Source organism: Dermacentor albipictus, chromosome 1 (genome assembly GCF_038994185.2).
Source record: "Dermacentor albipictus isolate Rhodes 1998 colony chromosome 1, USDA_Dalb.pri_finalv2, whole genome shotgun sequence".
NCBI lineage: Eukaryota > Metazoa > Arthropoda > Arachnida > Ixodida > Ixodidae > Dermacentor > Dermacentor albipictus.
Genome location: NC_091821.1, coordinates 13,607,116 through 13,626,526, shown reverse-complemented (window position 1 = coordinate 13,626,526; position 19,411 = coordinate 13,607,116). Strand labels below are relative to the sequence as shown.

Sequence of the window (19,411 nt, the reverse complement as noted above, 5' to 3'; positions counted from 1 at the left end):
CGCGACAACAATTGCCGTAATCACTTCCGCGATTCATGCGATTTGCATTTATGTTAATGCTGGCTTTCAATATTAGGTTACAAACCGCCTCCTCTTCATTGTGAAGCAGCAGCTTCTCGAGACGCGTACCGGCTGTTAAGAAAAGATACTGCGAGCACTTTTCGCTCCTTTTGTCCTTCACGACCTAAGGACTAAACAGATCCGAAGCTGCACCGTATCGGCACGTCGTTCACATGTGCGCCGAAGTATTAACACTCCTGTGTAGTCAGTGACTGGGTCCTTGACTGAGCGTGGCCACTCCAATCCAGTCTTTATCCAGTCTATAGCAAGCTACTCTCGACTTGATTCTTTTCTATCGTAGCGCTGTTTAGTGCTACGTAGTCAAGTCGCTTTTACTGTCATGGTACAATTTGGCGCCGTGAAGGGTGGCGCTCGGTCAGAGCAGTTGCTAGAGGAAGAGGAAGGGCGCTAGAGGAAATTATTATCGGGTTTAATCTCTCATACAAAAAGGCAGGCACAGTAGTAGAGCAGTAGCTTTCAGGATTATTTTGTGCGGATGACATTGTGTTGCTAGCTAACAAGCAAAGTGATATGCAACGTCTGGTTAATATCTGTGGACAGGAAGGCGAGAATTTAGGTGTTAAATCTAGCGATAAAAAATGCCGTTACGGTATTCGATGAGAACAGTGAACAGACAGTGTCAATTAAGGGCCAGAATATACCTCGAGTAAAAGAATATAAGTACCTTCGTATATAGATAAACGAAGGGGATAGATATCTGGAAACACAGGAAAAATAACAGCAAAGGGGAAGAGGAATGCGGCCATAATGAAACACAGAGAGCTATGGGGGATACAATAGGTACGAGGTGTTCTGGGGTGTGTGGAAAGGTGCAGTGGTTCCAGGACTTACATTTGGAAATGCGTTTGTTTGCTTGAAATAAGGCGGACATTCAGGACTCGATAGCAACCAAAGGTCAGTGGGACACATCGAATTGGGCGCTCAAGGGAAGACTACAAATGAAGCTGTGCAGGGTGATATGGTCTGGACAAACTTTTAAGTGAGTGAAGCTCACAGTAAAATTGATTATGAAGAGCGAATGAGGAATATGGAAGAAAGTAAATGGGCTGGGAGAGTTTTCAGGTATTTGTACAGGAAAAACACAGTGGAGTGGAGGAAAATAACTACACAGTGATTCACAGTGATTCACAGTGGAGGAAAATAACTAGGAAGCTCACCAGCAAGTATGTGCCCTCTATGGTGAGCAACATGGCAACAAAGAACATCAAGCGAAAGTCAGAGAGGCTGAGATAATCTCAGGGGTGGCAGCAATATGAAAGAAACCTGCTATGAGTAACGACTTAAGAGGTAGAAATGAAATCAGGAAATAAACTATTTATGATAACTCAAAGGGAAGCTCATTACTTTTCGAAGCGAGATCAGGATGTCTTAGAACACGCACTAATAAAGCGATATATAAGAAGGAAGAATAAACATGTGCTTGCTGCAGTAAATCTAGGGAAACGATGGAGCAATATAGCTGCCATGCCTTTCCAAGGTTACAGGTCCGACAGTTGCTGAGAGCATCTTCCTTATTCATTACTTCTTCGTTTTTTTTTGTCATTTTAGTTACCTCCTTATTCCTTAATTTCCCTTCCTCATTTCATACGGCCATGCGCCAACTAACGGCCCAGAAGGGCATCGTATTATACATACTACCAGTTGTAAAACTATAGTGGTTTCACTGTTATTAGTACTTTTGTACTCGCTCCTAATTGCGCCAGTGGAATTTGTTTGACAAGACCTTTCTCTGCGGTCATCATCTCGATGTTATTAAGGTGCAGATGAATTAAATGTGTGCCTTGCTGCGATCGAGAACTCAGTAGCACTACCAAGCAACTTCCCTCATCTACTTCACTGATGTTGCACATACGTCAATAAAGTAATTTGGTGAGCTAGATCCCTAATCATGGCGCCTCAGAGCACGGGCCCGTAGTAGCATGCCGTTTTGCCGGCTGCACAACTATACACTAGGCTTCGGGGCACAGTTTTCTTGAGCCAGTAATCATGTTTCCTAATACTTCTCGCTTAAAGAGGAAGTAATAAGCATTGGATGTCCACTCTACTCTCCCACTTTTGCAAGCACATTTTTCTTTTCTTTCTATGTACCGCTATGGTAGGCAACACGGACACAAACACAAGTATAGTATAAAGCTGCCTCATTATACCATCGACATATTCGCACGCAGTACAAGTTACATATTCACAATGTCCACTGCCTGCAGATACCATGTGAATATAACGACATTAAGAGATTTAGTCAGTGCTGTCCAGTCACAGGTTGCATTAGTGTTACAGCACACCAGAATATCCGAGAAAACGCACACACAATTCTTTTGGTGCTGACTGTTTAACTTCAGTAATTGATTCAAAACGCTGATTTCTCTTTCATCGCTTTGGATGACTCTGATCGTTGAGGACTATCTTATGTTTCGTATGAGAAAGAAAAACAATAATTTGAATGTTGTAATTCAGGGGCACTATAACATAAAGCTATTCCAAATTTTCTATTCCAATTCTGCAATCAGCCTTCCACGATCAGTCAAAAAAAATTTTCAGCCGCCACCCACTGCGCCTGTCTGTCAGGCGATGCACGAAAACCGCGAAAACGCCACATCTGATATGATAGGTGCACACTGATTATGCATGATTAGACCAAACGAATAAAAAACGATAATTTCTCATTCGACGCCTTTTTCCCAATTAGCGAAAATAGCTTCGTTTGACCGACAGTTATTGGTCAAACGTTTTCGGGATGCGCCCACCTTTTCTGTCTGTCACGCGACGTCACAATACCGCAAAAAACTCATCGCGTCAAAGTGACGTGTACGCGATAAAGACGCATTAATATGCCGACGAAACTGAAACCTTTACTGAATAGCCAGAGACAGCCCCGTTCCGTAAGGAATAGAAAATGGCAGCCCGCCGATCGCTTTGGCACTGGCTACTCAGACCTGACGGGAGTATGGATTTATTTGCGTATAATAAAACATTTTTCGTGGCAGTATAACATGATCAAGACCTTTCCGCACGTATATAACATCGCTATGCCTACTCTACTTGGCTGAGGACCTATTTTTGCAGCATTTTTAACCTTCCGTTGCACGCTGCCGCGATTTTCGATCATACACTGCAAGCTAAGCAAAGGGAAGTGGACCAATCGCAGACGCCGGCACTACCCTCTTCATCTGGTTATCTAATTTCACTGTGCTGGCTCAGCCCCATTGAAACTCTCTCCACTTAAACGTGCTCCTCGCCTCTTTTCAGCCAATTAGGTAAGAAAAACTGCTCAATGTAGACAACGCTATTAGCTATCAAAGCAAAAGAAATCGACATCCCATAAACGACAAGCGCGTTTGATTGGGCTTTGCGTCGGTGGTTACGTAAATTTGACGTCAGGGCATTGGAATAAAAACAGATTGGAAGAGTTTTACGTTATAGGGTCCCAGGTTAAGTACCTTCATGTTGTACATGTACCTGTAAGATTTACATGTACTGTCAAGATTGGGGGCTCAATCCCATCGCTCGTGATCCGTTGTCAAGATTGGAGTCGGGCGTGAATTAGAAGGTAGCTGGCCCATGCCGACGTCCAACTTATCCAGGCTGAGGACGTTGATGAAGGGAAGGACTGCTTCTCATCGAGAACGAGGAATAAGGGTTTATTTACAGTATTTATATCAGTCTAACATGACTGTTTGAGAAAGTACATCAGTCTAACATGACCGCTTGAGAGAGAGTGTGAGTCCAACATGACTGCTCAAGAAAAGTGTGTCGAGCATCCGCACAACAGCAGTTTTTAAACACTCGGTCCTCCCGCGATACAAGGCGGCGCGAACGTTCGTTTGGTGATCGCAAACTAGCCGCCTCCCCACAGGACGGTCTACACACACAAAGGCACACACGTTCGAAGGTCCGAAACCGACGTCAGAGGGGCCCCGTAGAACTCGGAGCCGTTCCGGGTAGCGCGTTGGGGAGTTTGGGAACAATAGTTGGCCCGCCGAACTCATTTCGTCACAAAGTCGATTTAGTCACGCTGTGGCTAGAAGTTGGCTGCGACGCTCCCGGGATGTTGCCGTCATAGTCGTAAGTGGGTGGCAATCTTGCACTGCAGCTGGCCATTCTTAACAGTACTTAAATAGCAGGTTGAACTATTACAGCAAACAAGCATGCTATTGAGTGCCTAATGATAAGCGCGTCCCCACCAAGGATTTGTGGACGTTGATAGTCTGAAGCTTATTGCGTTCACGTTGCTTGATGCGAAGCAAGAAGCTCGAGCACTTTCTCTCCTGCGCCAAGGCCAACACTCGCGGGCATCGCCGGGCGACGTCTCTAAGCCCGCCGTGAAATTCACAGAGGAACTCAGGCCATCAGTCACAAAAGACTTTGAGGGAGCTGGCGATTACGGCGAATGCATGTGCACAGAACGCATAATATCTGCGGGTGCGAGTGATTGCATTCGACGTTGGTTTGCATGTTCCCGAAGGCAGTCAGAGGGTAAGCGTGTGATTATGCAATTACTAACATAAGCTTAGAGTGTTTTCTTCAGCGTTTTCTTTGCGTTGGTAAAGACATCAAAAGAAGGGTTTATTTTCTTATCGCTCTCATACAATTTTAAAGAGCTTACCAAATTTTAAAGAGTTGACTAAAGCACGTGTCAGAAACATTACCGTGCGAGATAGCGCCTTACACCAGCCAATCGAGAACAAAGTTTTGGACTTTAAACGGCATTTATGAATTTCTTACATTGTCATTGACACTGTTTGACCCAACAATGAGTGAATATCCATAAGCTTCAACTGAGGGACTACCACCCTGTCTAAAAGCATGAGCTGCGAAATAGTCCACACAACTCGTGCTTGAGTTCTGGGAGCACGAATGTGCATAATAGAGGTGTTCAGTTCTCTCCTCGAATTATTAGCAACATCGACGCGGATGGCAAACTCCAGTTTAGGCAGCAACAAGGCGGAAAGCCAATGTACATGTAGAGGCTCACGCATTACCATCGTGAAACGGTTTCAAATGGAGCGGACACGCTCAGGTTGAGCGATGACGGCAGCCTGCTGAAACGCGTGAGACAGGGCCCCGGTATGACGCTGCGCGGCCAGGGGAGAAGAGCTGCCCCGGAAAGCGAGCGAGGGGCGGCGAATTGCAGCCGCTTCGGCGTGAGGAGAGGTCCGCGCGTGTCCTTGACACAGTGACGCCCCAAACTGGGGAGGTCGGGCCGGTGCGCGAGTGGGACAGCTCGGCCAGAAAGGAACCGATGCCGGCGAGGCCGGTTTCCTGCACGCACCGTTACAGCGTACACACTCGTTCAACTCTATCCTGCTTCGCGACGACGAGAGGTTAACGGCCGGTCGACGCGCCGTCCCCACACGCTGCGGCTCGCCAGAGTTCGTGACGACGTATGTTTCTTTTATTTGAGCGCCCGCTAGACGTACAACTATCATTGCCGGGTTGCGATTACCACCCGTTTCCGTTTATACAGGGAGCGGAACTGCAAACGCAATGCATAATGATCGACCCCGCTTGCAGGAGTCAATTACAGAAACTGCATAGTTACTAAGGGACCGATCGCATGACTCTATTGCGAGAAAATTCGCAATCCCATAGCTGTGACCGCTAAACAGAAAGAAAGAAAGAAAGAAAGAAAGAAAGAAAGAAAGAAAGAAAGAAAGAAAGAAAGAAAGAAAGAAAGAAAGAAAGAAAGAAAGAAAGAAAGAAAGAAAGAACACAGCGGGCCACATGAAATTTTCCTAGGCAACGTTAGCCCCAGCCCCAGCATCTTGTTAGCAGTGTAGTAGCTAGTAGTGTACCCAGAAACCGAGTTAAAGCGTCCGTAGCGACAATCTGTAGCGCAAGGTTGAATGTGCACACTTTGAATCATTCTTATAGAGAGTCTAAGCGAGACGCGGAGACAAGATCTAGCACGGAGTTAAACAAGTGGCACCGTGAACCTTGATCAAGTAACGCCAAGGTCAAAAGGCCATGTGAAGCGTGGTCTTCGCATCAAGGCATTCAGCGCAGGAGTAATTCTAAGCATTCCTCTCACAAAGACAGCTAGCTATTCGCTGTCTTTGTGAGAGGATCACTTAGTGTCGTCGTCATCCCCAAAGTGTTGCCGTTTTTATCACCATTGTCATTGTGTTGTTGCTGTCGTTCCACCACCGTTGTGCCATCGTCATCATCATGCACGTCACCATCGGAGAGACTACAAACTGTTCGTTCCGATTGTTACGATACAACAAATGCTTAAGAAACCAACCACTGCAGACTAAACGTCGAGGGGCCACTGGGCCCTTAGCTCGAGCTGGTTTTAGCGTTGGCCTCTTGCAGACCATCTCTCTTAAATAGGCTGCATAATGACATTTTTCACTTGTTTCTCCGCACGGAACGATATTACACTGACACTATATCGTTGTTCGTATATATTCAAGAATATATTAATGTACGTTGCACCTATTTCACGTGGATGCCTGCCTTATCTTGCGTTCAAATAAGACGTGCGAGAATAATTGTACCTAGGTAAGAGTTTTGCGTAGCAAATTATTTAGGGGAGGACCTACCTTGGGAAAGCTCCCATCTAAATACACTGGTATTAAAAACAGCGTTTTGTATGGCATCCACTGAAGCTATTTTGATGAGGTCTATTGAATTTATAAGAGACTCCTAAAATCTAACGACTGTTGGGCAGATATTTTACTTAGGCCATAATTTTTATAAACATTGTCGTAAACTGAAAATTCCTTTTTAATAAGGCATCAAGTGTGCAACTCTAACTAAGCAATAAAAATGATTTCAGAATTCTGTAAACTACATCTCTTCGGACGTTTAAAGCGCACCGCTTTGAATATTTTTTTTTTTTTGGCTAGATTGCTACGGAAACGATCTGGAAAACTCACGTAAGCATCAAGCAACATTTTTCCTGTGCTATATAGGTATCAGTATTGCTTACATTTGAGGAGGGGGAAAGGTGACTAACAGATAAGGCGCGTAAAGAAAAATAATAGTCAGTCACTCACGGTCAGTCGCAGAGGAATCTCCGTTGTCACAAGCGTTCGTACAATCCAGTATCCTTCACAAAGTGCAGAAGAACTTTTGCGGCGTCTCGCATGCAACAATGCATAGGCCATGGTCCAAGGATATTTTCTTCCAAGAACGTTCTATTATCTAAGACGTTGAGCTTAGCTTGTAGAGTAGGTCGTTGAGTGCCAGAGGATGGGCGGTGACACGTAAGGTGCTCTAGAGTCTCATCGCACCCGCACAAATTGCACGCCGCATTGTTGGCCACCTCTACATTAGGAATGAATAGACATTGGTAAATGCGGCACCCGACCACATGTAACACAGTAAAGTTGTTTCACCACGGCAGAGTCCAGGTGGCAGGCGAAGTCGCATGCCAGGGTCGAGAAGCGCAAGCGTGAGTTGGTGAAACCCGGTGAATTCCATCGTATAGAAGTGTGATGTGGTGAGCAAGTAATTGAAGTTGCCGCGCATCATTCGTTCTTGAGAGTGGTATAGGAACCCGCTGATGTTTTTGATCAGCCGAACACGCAGCTTCATCTGCACTGTCATTGCCGACAATTCCGCAATGGCTCGGCAACCATCGCAATATAATGTCGTCGTCTTTCTCGAGCGCGTGATGATGAGCGTGTCTTATTTCGTGCACTAGCTGCTCGTGTAACCCATGACGTAAGGTAAACCGCAAAGTTCGTAAGGTTGCTTTGAAATCGCAGAAAATGGTCCAACAATTTGGTTGGTGCTGGAATACATAATTGAGTGCACCTTGAAGAACCGCAAGTTCTGCATCTGCAGACGTACCATTGCGTGGATATTTAAATTGCAAAGAGACGGTATCCGATGGAACACCTGCTGCTCCAGTAGAGCTGTTGGAATAGGTGGAACCGTCCGTTTAATTTCTGCTAGGTCGATATTACTTCGCAACTGGTCGGCATGCATTCCACATCTGGGATATGTGCTCTCTAGAAAATTATTAGAAAGTTGAGTAGCGATATTTCATTTCTTACAATAGCTCTGCAATTTGTCTTGTAAGTAGTGTCCGCCTCTACATGTAATCTAGATGATAAATTGCGACATCTACAATAGAATACGTTTAATAAACCTGTTTTCAACAAAATAAATTACAGGAAATATATATGTTGTTTTTAAGTTTGGTTCATTAGCAAATTTCGCTATCCCGTCGAAGTGTTTTTATACGGCGTATAAAGCGGGGGAGGGGCGCTTTGTTCTAATCAAACGTGGCGTGAGCACGCATTGGCTGCACGAAATAACACTGAAAGGCACTAGCTTTTCTATTGAAGGAACTGTGAGCGGACGCCGAACTATTTATTTATTTATTTATTTATTTATTTATTTATTTATTTATTTATTTATTTATTTATTATTACCCTCAGGACTAACGGTATTAAAGACGAGAGTGGGTTACAACAAACGAGAAAAGAAACAAATATAAGCAGTTAGAACGTTTAAGTACAAAGGCTTCTGATTATACAGTTTTAGCTAAGGTTAACAATGTCATGATAAACTGGTACCAAACTAGGATAGTTAAGCGGTCAATACAAAAGCACTGAGGTTACAACCATACAGTAAACAAAAAAATGCTTCAATTACACACTGTTAGCTAGAACTGCCCGAAATCTTTGGTTATCGTATATAGATACGACTAGTGACCGCGGATCCGGATCATGAGACTGAAATAATCAGAAGAATAAGAAAGGGCTGGGGTGCGTTTGGCAGGCATTCTCAGATCATGAACAGCAGGGTGCCACTATCCCTCCAGAGAAAAGTGTATAATAGCTGTGTCTTACCAGTACTCACTTACGGGGCAGAAACCTGGAGGCTTACGAAAAGGGTTCTACTCAAATTGAGGACGACGCGATGAGCTATGGAAAGAAGAATGATGGGTGTAACGTTAAGGGGTAAGAAAAGAGCAGATTGGGTGAGAAAACAAACACGAGTTAATGACATCTTAGTTGAAATGAAGAAAAAAAATGGGCATGGGCGGGACATGTAATGAGGAGGAAAGATAACCGATGGCCATTAACGGTTACGGACTGGATTCCAAGGGAAGGGAAGCGTAGCAGGCGGCAGAAAGCTAGGTGGGCGGATGAGATTAAGAAGTTTGCAGGGACAACATGGCCACAATTAGTATATGACCGGGGTAGTTGGAGAAGTATAGGAGAGGCATTTGCTCTGCAGTGAGCGTAACCAGGATTATTATTATTATTATTATTATTATTATTATTATTATTATTATTATTATTATTATTATTATTATTATTATTATTATTATTATTATTATTATTATTCAAGACCAACTTTATAACGGTGGTCGCTTCGAGGCGATATGTATTGTGGCTGAAAAATGAAATCGTCGCGGAGTGTTGAATGATGGTATAATCTATGAAAAAGGACTAAACGTGAGATTTGACGATGAGAAGAAAGTGTGGTAAGTGCAAGGTTGGGTTTCATGGCAGACACACTTACAGTTATGTTCTAATTACGTAAGATGAAACGCACTGAATTATTTTGCGCGAGTTCTAATGAATTAATTACTTTGTCAATGGCAGGATCCCAAACAGCGCATGCATATTCAAGTCACGGACGTATAAGGGTAGTATAAAGAAGCATTTTTAGGGATGAAGGGGCAGTTGAAATGTTACGGCAATAGGTAGCCAAGCATGCGGTTAGCATTGCGAATTACGTAGTCGGTATGAATACTCCAAGATAAATTATCAAGGATATGCACATCTACGTATTTAAAAGAGCGAACTCATTCCCAGGGAACATTATTTAGGTAGTATGTAGGCATGCTGTTAGTCATTCAGGATACCCGCATCACTTTACATTTGCCAACGTTTAGTTCCATTAGCCAATATTTGCACCAGTTTGATACACTAATTAGAGCAGACTGAAGCTGGTTAGCATCCTCTGCATTAGCTATTTCACGAAAGATGACACAATCGTCAGCAAATAAGGGAATGTTAGATGATAGTGACGAAGGGAGGTCGTTAAAATAAATGGGAAACAAAATAGGCCTGAGTACTGAACCTTGAGGTACACAGGAAGTTACGCTTCGAAGTGGGGAGTTATTGCCATTTGCAGTTACAAATTGAGAGCGATTGGACAGGAAGCATTCAATCCACTTCAAGATGTTAGTTTAAAGGTTCAGCTGACTTAGTTTAAAAAGTACCCACCGCGCTTGCTCAGTGGCTATGGTGTTAGGCTGCTGAGCACGAGGTCGCGGGATCGAATCCCGGCCGCGGCGGCCGGATTTCAATGGGGGCGAAAACGCCTGTGCACTTAGAGTTAGGTGCACATTAAAGAACCCCCAGATGGTCAAAATTTTCGGAGTCCTCCACTACGGCGTGCCTCATAATCAGAAAGTGGTTTTGGCACGTAAAACGCCATACTTTCTTTTAGTTTAAGAAGTAGAAGTTTATGACAGACCTTATCAAATGATTTAGTCAAGTCTAAAATAATGCAATCTGCAAATGACGAACGATCGAGAATACGATGTAATTTGTGCGTAAAGATTGCAAGCTGAGTTTCACATGAAAATGTTTTTTTTTTCTAAATCTATGCTGGGATGGTGTGAAAACTACATTGGATTCCAGGAAGTTAACAAGATGTTTGAAGATTATATGTTCGAGCAATTTACAGCAAGTGCTTGAGAGAGAGATGGGGCGATAATTAGCTGTTAAATTTTTGTTACCTGATTTATGCAGTGGAACCACCTTCCCGATTTTCCATTGGCTAGGTTGAGTAGATGTATTCAGTGATTGCTGAAAAAGCTTTGTTAATATAATTGAACTAACGGCGTTGGTATTTTTAAGAAATATTTAGTTAATAGAGTCGTAACCAGGCGTTGAGTGTTGGTTCAGGGAATCAATTAGTTTCGCAACGCTAGCCGTATCCACAATCACGGGAGACATAACTACATAATCTTACTGGTGAGTAGGAGGTAGGCGGTCATTGTAGGGGACTGAAAAATTTTGCCCAAATGCGTCATTAAGGGCGGAAGCGCACTGTTCTTTAGGTATAAGGATGCCCAATGGGTCTTCCAGGGTTAGGTGCTCATCATGCAAGGGGTTGATTACACCCCAAAACTTTTCAACGTTAGTCTTTAACATTGATGGAAGTACGTTAGATAGAAAGTTAGATTTAGCATTCTTTAGTGCTCTTACGTACGTGTCGAACGCGGATAAGCAGACCAGCGTGTGGCAGTTGGAGAGTGTTTTGCGCAGCGATATAGGCGTTTTTGCGGTTAGATAAGCGCTTAAGATGGGTATTCTACCAAGGAGCATCAGAATTGGAGGTAATGATGCGGAATGGAATGTACTTTTCAATTAGTTGCTGAACATTAGCGGTGAACATGTCCCAATTCTGCTGAAGCGAACGATTTTCAAAATTCGCTAGGAAAGTCTCGAGAAATACAGTTAATTCGTTAATTATGGCGGTAAAATTAGCAGTTTTGTAAATATCTATAGATTTTCTGATTTTATTTGGTTTGCGGGTTAAAGCGTTAAATGAAAATGCAAGTAGGCAGTGATCGCTTATACCAGGTAGGTGTGTAATCTCCGAGATTGTATCAGGGTGGGATATCAAAACCAGGTCAAGGGTGCTTGCAGCATTTGAAGCTACACGTGCAGGTTGTGTTACTTAGTTGTAACAATGAAAAAACTGCGCACAATTCTAAAAACTCCCTAGCTTGTGCCGAAAAGGGAGAGAGTGAAGGAGGTTGATGTTTCCAGGTTATGTTTGGAAGATTAAAATCGCGCAGAAGTAGGATGGGAGATGAAGGAAATCGCGTACGCACAAGGTTTCTACTGTCGTGTAGGTCATGGAAAAACGTAGGTTGTGCAGAGGGTGAGCGATAGCACACGCCTATGATGAATTTTTTTGTGAACAAAGGTTACGGAAACCCAGACAGCCTCTAGATTGTCGCGCGCATACAGACAAGCGAAGACGGAATGTATGTAATAATATTCTCGTCTAACTCAACCGATAAGCTACAAAAAGAAGTGATCGAAGCCTGCTTCATTGTAATAGAGAAAGAAGTTTAAGAAGTGTCAGAGAGGTCGACCTCAGGTTGACTTCTCTAGCCTGCTGTTCAGTGTCGAAATAAGGGGCGTGGGGAGACAGAGAAAGAAATTTATGAGTTGTGGCGATGTGGACGGAAAGGTGTGAAAGTAGTTCAGATGGATTTTCACAGTCGCGAGCACAGCCCCGTGCTGTGCAAGACAGTAAGTAATGCCAAAATTGTCTGCCACTAGATTTGTGGTAAGGCTGAGGTCCCAGTAGTACATCTTCATTTCGACTGCTTATTTTCGATACGGAATCAGCCAGCGCCTTCCGTTAGTGCACGTAGTAGAGGCAAACACAAAGGACATGGTGCGCTTATTTCAGGAACGTCACAATGATTCAGTTGACAAAGTTTGCATGCTGAAGTAGTTACATATAACGTTTGGTAAACGCCACACCTAATCGTAGTCTGTGAACACCATCGCTGTAAGCCATGCGGCATTCAAAAAGACATAGTAGGGTCAAGCCTGTGAAGGTGGCTACATGACGGATTCCCGGTTGCCACCAGTATTATTTTGTCGCAGTTCTGACAATCCCAGTGACAAATGGGTTGCCCTCGGACCTGCAGAATGGAAAGATAACAAGCGTACCGTCATTTAAGGCGTTTCTGGTTTCTTTATCATCAAGGACGTTACCATGCACTCCTAAATGTCCAGGTATCCACTGGTACCGAATTTAATGTCCCTTTACTTCAGCAAGAGTATGAGCTCTGCCATGTGAAATGACAGAAAACAATAGAAGTTACTCCTTATCCCGCATTAAAGTATTTGCAGGGTTGGCTTTTTGAGTCCCGAAATATAGTCCATGTTTGAGAGAGATACTCGGATGCACATCGAATGGCCTCTCTGATGGCGACCAGTTCTGCTGCTCTATGTTGCATCGTATAAGTCAGGCGCCACCTCTGACCCAAGGCTGCAGATGACTTGGACAAAGTCACAGAGGCCCACATGTAGATGCACATAGTCTTGCAGTGTCTCCCAAAGCCCATCGAAGAACCCTGCGGGTATATATATATATATATATATATATATATATATATATATATATATATATATATATATATATATATGGCTTCAATGACAACCAGGGAGACGTGTCTGGAAGACATGAAGGCGTAGAACATGATGGTATTGATTATTCATGGCATCTGAAGGCTCTTAATAAGATGCTGTCCACGCGTTCGTACGCAACAGACGACAAAGGATGGCGTACGCCTACGCATGTTGGAAAACATGCAAGGCCAGGTACTGTGCGTATGCTTAGGTGTCTTCTTAGACTTCTGGCACAGTTGAGAAAGTCCGTACCACTTTAATATCTATATACACGCCTCATGAACTGCTTAGTCTTTTAATGCGTTAGCATTAGGAGTATAAAAATTGAAGAAAAAAAAGTGTGTATGTGGGAAGTGTGGGAAGCCGGCCACGTGGTTAGAGGTCGAGAGAGAAGGTGGGAGAGCTTACAAGCCCTCCCACCTACCTATCCACTGGCCTCATTGCTCTGCTAGAAGCACTAGTATACTCGGTCCGCCAAACATCGTCAGCGCACGATCATAAGCAACTCTCTCAAACCAGCAGGCGCATTATACGGAGTGCACCGCTCCAATGAGAAGTGTGCACTGCGGACTGCACAAGCGGTTCATCGAGCCCGAGAATATTTGCGATAGAAAGTGACCATTCCTACGCGCTCTATAGCCTTCCTCCATCCCTTTGTGTCCTGGACGTAGTGGCAGCAGGAGCAGCGCGGTGGCAGGACCGGGGGAGCCGCCGACGCGCAGAGTTGCGGACCACGCATTTCGGCGCGCTTCCTGCTCGACATTCCGTGCGACATGACGCGCTCCGCCTTCTGCAACGTTGCCGGCAGCTCCTACCCGTGGTGCGTATAGACCTTTTTTTTTTTTCATGGGCGCTACCACATTGCGTGGGCAGTGGCGTCGTGCTTGGGCAGTTGGCATGCTGGCTTGTGCGAGCGCTCCGTGTTTTATTGCAGTTATGCGCTCAATAGCAATTTCTGATGGTTATTCTCACGCTTGCGCGTTCTACTTAGTATTACGCAGCGTCTTCCACATGAAAAACGGTTCTGTGACACGTACTGAAGTGATGTAAGCCGGCATGACCGGCATTTCTGCTGAGATCGCGTTGGATGGAGCACCCAGCGCGATCTGCGCACCCGTACTTGAGCCTACAATAAGCCTCGGAGATCAATTGTGTATTTTTGAGAATTCGTTTCCCGAATGTGACCTTACTACAGCCTTCGCAATACTTCTAAGCTGTGGTCTAGCCGCAGTGAGTAGTTGCGAAACATATAACGGTTGTAACGGCATGGCTACCGTACTGCTGGGATAACTTGTGCTATTTCCTTTGACAAGCGTTCTAATTGTTATCTGTATATGCTTTGTGCGACTACATAGTTTGTTGGATGAGGTTTTCGCCCACGAATAAAATAATCTTGATGATGTGTGGTGTTTTATGGCGCAAGGGCCAGGTTTGGCCAAAGAGCGCCATGACAGGTGGTAATAAAATAATCTTCGTTAGTCATAACAGCAAACCATACAGTGTGAATCACACTTGTCGAGTAGTCAAGCGACAGGCTGCGGACTGCGCGAGCGTTTGAAACATTGGCAGCAGCTGGGCTATAGATCTGCTTGTTATATAGCGCATGAGCCGAGAATGCTTCATGAACAGTCGAGGTCTCATTGCGGCATCAGATAGTGTTATTGTTTTATTGTTTTTTATTTTGGTCAACGAAGCGGATGAAAACCGATTATTTTCTGTTCGGTCTCATTCGTCCCACCTACTGGGACGCGCTCAACCGCCTTACGAAAATTGTGCCATCACAAATACTATCGGATTCATTTTAAGCGATGCCCTTTTGATACTACTGCTTTACAGGGCAAAAAGACAAAGCCGAAGCACAAAGATTATATGTAACCTGCTGGTTTGCCAATCGCAGTGATCGCTATGTTGAGTAAGGCCATCGGCCTCATACAGGAGGTCTGCTACACTTGAAATGTGTGAGAACGATGGCGGGGGATGGCGCAAATATTTTATAACAGAGAGTTTTATATTAGGGGGACGCAAGGCCTTGGGACCCTTTAGCGCTTGGGGCCCCAAAGCCTTGCGTCCCCTAAATTCAAAACTCTCTAATGATTGGCGCTTACACGTTCTGGGGTTGCATTAGGTTGGCCGTACACGAGCACTCTCATGTTTTAGCTCCCACGCCAAGCGATCAGACAATGAGAAGATTTTCTCATTCACGCGTTCAAGTCACAAATGCTGCTGCTCTGCATACCACCAACACGCCCAAACTTCTTCCCTGCTAAAGTAGACAGAATGTTGACTCTGTGCAAGAAATCTCTGCAAGAACGTCTGATATGAGAACATCAACTATTTCATGTCTATAGCATACTATTTCATGTCTAGCATACCTATTCTTAAAGAATATGCATGATTTAAACATTTTGAAAAACAACGAAAAAAAAACGAACCCACCAGGTAACGGCATACTTACATTGAGAGCAAACATACCGCCGCATATCTTCCAGCTCGTCTTACCAAAACACTTTGCATATATTATTCAAATTTGCAACGCAGCTCTAATGAGAAAAGTATTTCAATATGGTATGCGACACGTTTCAAATACATTTATTTTCATCGGCTTTTGATACACCATCGTGGCGGGCACAGTTGAGCACACATTGCCTGAAGGGGCTACATAGGGAATAATCACTGCGACGCCGGAACTGGTTGATGCAGCCGATTTGTCAATACAACCGTAAACCCGACCGCAAAAGTTTTCAGAGCGCGAGCTCCGAAAAAGCCAAATTCTGTCGCACCCGCTGCATCCGCTATCAAAATGAAAGGTGGAGAGGGTACCTCACCGTAAGGCCAACACATTCCCCACCCCAAATTACCAGGATTAGTGGCAAAGTGGCGAGGTAATTTCACCTTTTTTTCGCGATTTTGGTCAAGCAGCGCACTTGGATGATGAGGACGTACACAGTACATGTTCGTGTGAACGTCTATTTTCCAAGTGCGCTGCTTTACCAAAATAGGATGAGCAACTAGCCCATCAGTACCTATTGAGCAAATTTTTCACGAATTCAAACCTCCTAAAACTTTTGCGGCCACCTGTAAGCATGCTTTCGCCGTGATCCTCATATAACAATTGAGCAAACTAAGTTGTCTAAGTACTAGCCAACGGTATATAGGTGAGACTTTTTCCAAAGTCCTGGAATTGTATCATGCTATATACTTCAGGTTTATGGATGGTGTGAGTCGGTCTATGATATAACGCACTAGCGCCAAGCTGAAAAGCGCCTATGGGGGTTTTCATCCTTGCTATCGACGAAAACAAAGTAAAAGACGAGACGTATGCAGAAAACAGCAAATGACAGCACTGTTTTTTTTGTTACTATTATTTTTTGTTTCCGTTCGTTCTGTACTGCCTGTTCTTCACTCTGTTCTCGTATACTTCAGATTCAAGCGACCTTCTGAAGGACAGCAAACGGACAGTTTCATGCAAGTGAAGGATCAAAAGCGCATGTACGAGTTCAAGCGAACAGCGACTGTTAAGAAATTCCAGCGTTGATGCGCACTGGCACTTCCTTTCATGCATATGAATTCAACTTGAAGGCAACTCAACACTTTTGCGCGCAGAGCTTTGCAGTTCAGGCGAATGAAGAAGGTTCCTCGGGGTGCAAAAATAACGATTAAGCAGGACATCTTAAGTCAACTCCACTCGTTGTGCTTTCCACCACACCAACCGCGTGCGACTAAGGGGCTTCACAGAACTGCAGCCGCCCTCCTATGCCGCATCCGCTCAAGGTTAGCGCTAGATTCAGCGTGGTGGTGCAAGACAGGACATAGCGTGTCATCGTCGTGTGTGCAGTGTCAGGCTCTTAGTGACGTCGACCATCATTTGTTAAAGTGTCCTGAATTTCATACAGAACATAAAGTATTAATAGGTGAACTGAATCGCAAAATTGTTTTATACACACACACACAAGTGCAAGTGACCTTTTGTTCCCAACAGGCCACTGGATATTTAGGAGACAGGTCTTTCAGTTGCTTCTCAAATTCCTCCGTCAAACAGAACTGGAGTCTGAATGGTGAGCGGGGTGGATGGGGTAACAAGCAAACGTGGAACGGGTGGCGCGCAGCCTCATGCGTCCCAGTTCAAATCCGGGTTCGTCGCTAGTATTCCCTTTTGATGAGAGAAGTATTGTGACGGGCTTTTGGCTTCACCGCACTTGATGTAAGTGGCACTTGGGTGGAGCGATTGCCAACAGCTTTTACAAGGCTAGGCCCGCCTTCGTCAAACGGCACATACCCCCTCCCTCCTCCTCCTACGCCCACATTTAGCCAGGTTGTACGCGAAGGTTGTGTCACCAGCAGCTTTATCTTCAAAAAACAGGACCCGTATTCACAAAACATGCTCACGCCAAAAGCGTTCGTGATAGCCAATATTGATGTAGGACATATTATTAGTGAAGGTGATCAGTCAATGAAAAACAGCGCTTGCAAACGAAGAGCTTTGCTAATTCGGCCCCAGTTGTTTATCAATTTTCTAACGCTGAAAACCACTGTAGTGCATAAGACGCTGCTGCTAATTTGCAGCACAGCCCTGCTACGCGATATGAATTAGTGTGAACGGTGGCGCGGCAGATCGTCTGCGACACTCGACCATAGAGGAGGCGCATTCCAGTCCGAGCAGCCTCTGAAAAATGTTACCTTTAACATCACGTTCATTAACTGCGGATTCGGAAGTAGACAAACGTTTTTGACTGCTCCATGGGTTCTCGTGTAACGCATGCAAGCCAAATTTCACACAGTAATTTAGAGGAGGGTCCAGAGCCAGCTCAACGCCCCCGTTAAGCCTGCACGTAGCTCACTCCGCGCTGACAACCATCGTCGCGCGCAGGCACGCGGTGCGGCGCTACATCTTTGAGAATCAAGGCCTGGTGCGGCGCATGTACGGCGACCAGCGACACAGCGTGATTGTAGGCACCGAGATAGAGGCGCGCAGGATGCGCTACGACGACCTGCGCTTCCACGAGCCGGAGAGCCCCGTCCCGCCGGTCTCGTCGGTGCATCGGACCCGGGGTCGGGCGGCGTACCGGGTGCGGCCCAACAGCCGCTACGCAAACCTACTCAAGACGTCACCCTTGGCCGACGGCGAGAAGGCACGTCCACCACCGCCGCCACCTCCACCGCCACCGTCTCTGCGGCCGCCCGCACACGCCGATGTGACCGTGGGCATGGCGACCACAACAGCAGGCACGAGCCCAGTGCCGGCCATGGACGTGACGGGTGACAGTCCGGTGACGACAGCACCGGCCTTGCTCGACGGCGAAGCAGGCGCCTACAAGCCCGGGTGAGTATGTGAGCGTTGTAAGAAAGCATGCAGTGAGTGAACGGCCACCGAATCCGTTCTGCGGTGGTTTATCCTGTTCGATGAATTGAAAAAATCACCGACGATTACGATACTCCCTAATACAAAATTTGAGAGCAGCTCTATACGTGTTCCTTTCGTGATAACTAGGCTGGCGCTGACAATGTCTCGTGCGGCACGTTGCAAACGAAAAGAAGTACGGCGCAACTGCCTCGCTAACCTGGAGATCGCGAGCGCCAGCGCGTGGGTGACAGCAGCCGCCGCCGACAGACCTCCCAGACGACCGCGCTACTCTGGCGCCCCCCATCTCGTAACCTTCGTCTACGCTTTTCTTATGCTTTCGCTATACCCTCCTCCGCTTTCCGCCTCATGGTTCCGCTGCACTCTCCTCTCCCCTTTCCTGCTCGCGTCTTTCATCCACCGCTGCGCTCCGCGTTCGCTTTCCCCTTTCGCTGTGCTCGTTCGCTCGGTTACGCCAACGCCAACGCTCGCAGCAGGAACGGGCGCCTAAGAGCTAAGCTCTAAAAGCATTGGTGATAGGCGGTTGACTCGATTGAACGGTGAGTATCGCAGTTTCCAGGCCACAGTGCATTAACGCCGCTTGTTCGTAGCAGATCAGCCGACTCATCAGAACAAGTATCAACTTAGCGTCATGGTGCTTAATCTTTCTCAAATGTTGCTTTGTTGGCGCTTGTCTGCGTCCTTATGAGGACATAGTTAGGTTCGAAAGCGGTCACACCAGAAGAATAACATGGTCATGCCTCTGTAATACGAACCACATTGGTTATTGGTAAAACTTTTATAACGATTGTTATTTTAAACAACAAGAAAGCCTTCATAAATGAGCGTTGAAATTGAG

The 19,411-nt window shown here is 45.4% G+C and overlaps 1 protein-coding gene across 3 annotated transcripts in view; it reads left to right on the top strand.

Annotated features, from left to right (window-relative positions):
• spz4 (Spaetzle domain-containing protein 4) overlaps positions 1-19,411 on the top strand; it is a 67,429-nt gene that overhangs the window by 25,505 nt on the left and 22,513 nt on the right. For all 3 annotated transcript variants that reach the window (XM_065451884.1, XM_065451882.1, XM_065451883.1), the window contains exons 2-3: positions 13,886-14,034; positions 18,082-18,534. In XM_065451884.1, the coding sequence (XP_065307956.1) occupies positions 13,886-14,034; positions 18,082-18,534 (602 nt within the window). The remainder of the gene's footprint in view (positions 1-13,885; positions 14,035-18,081; positions 18,535-19,411) is intronic.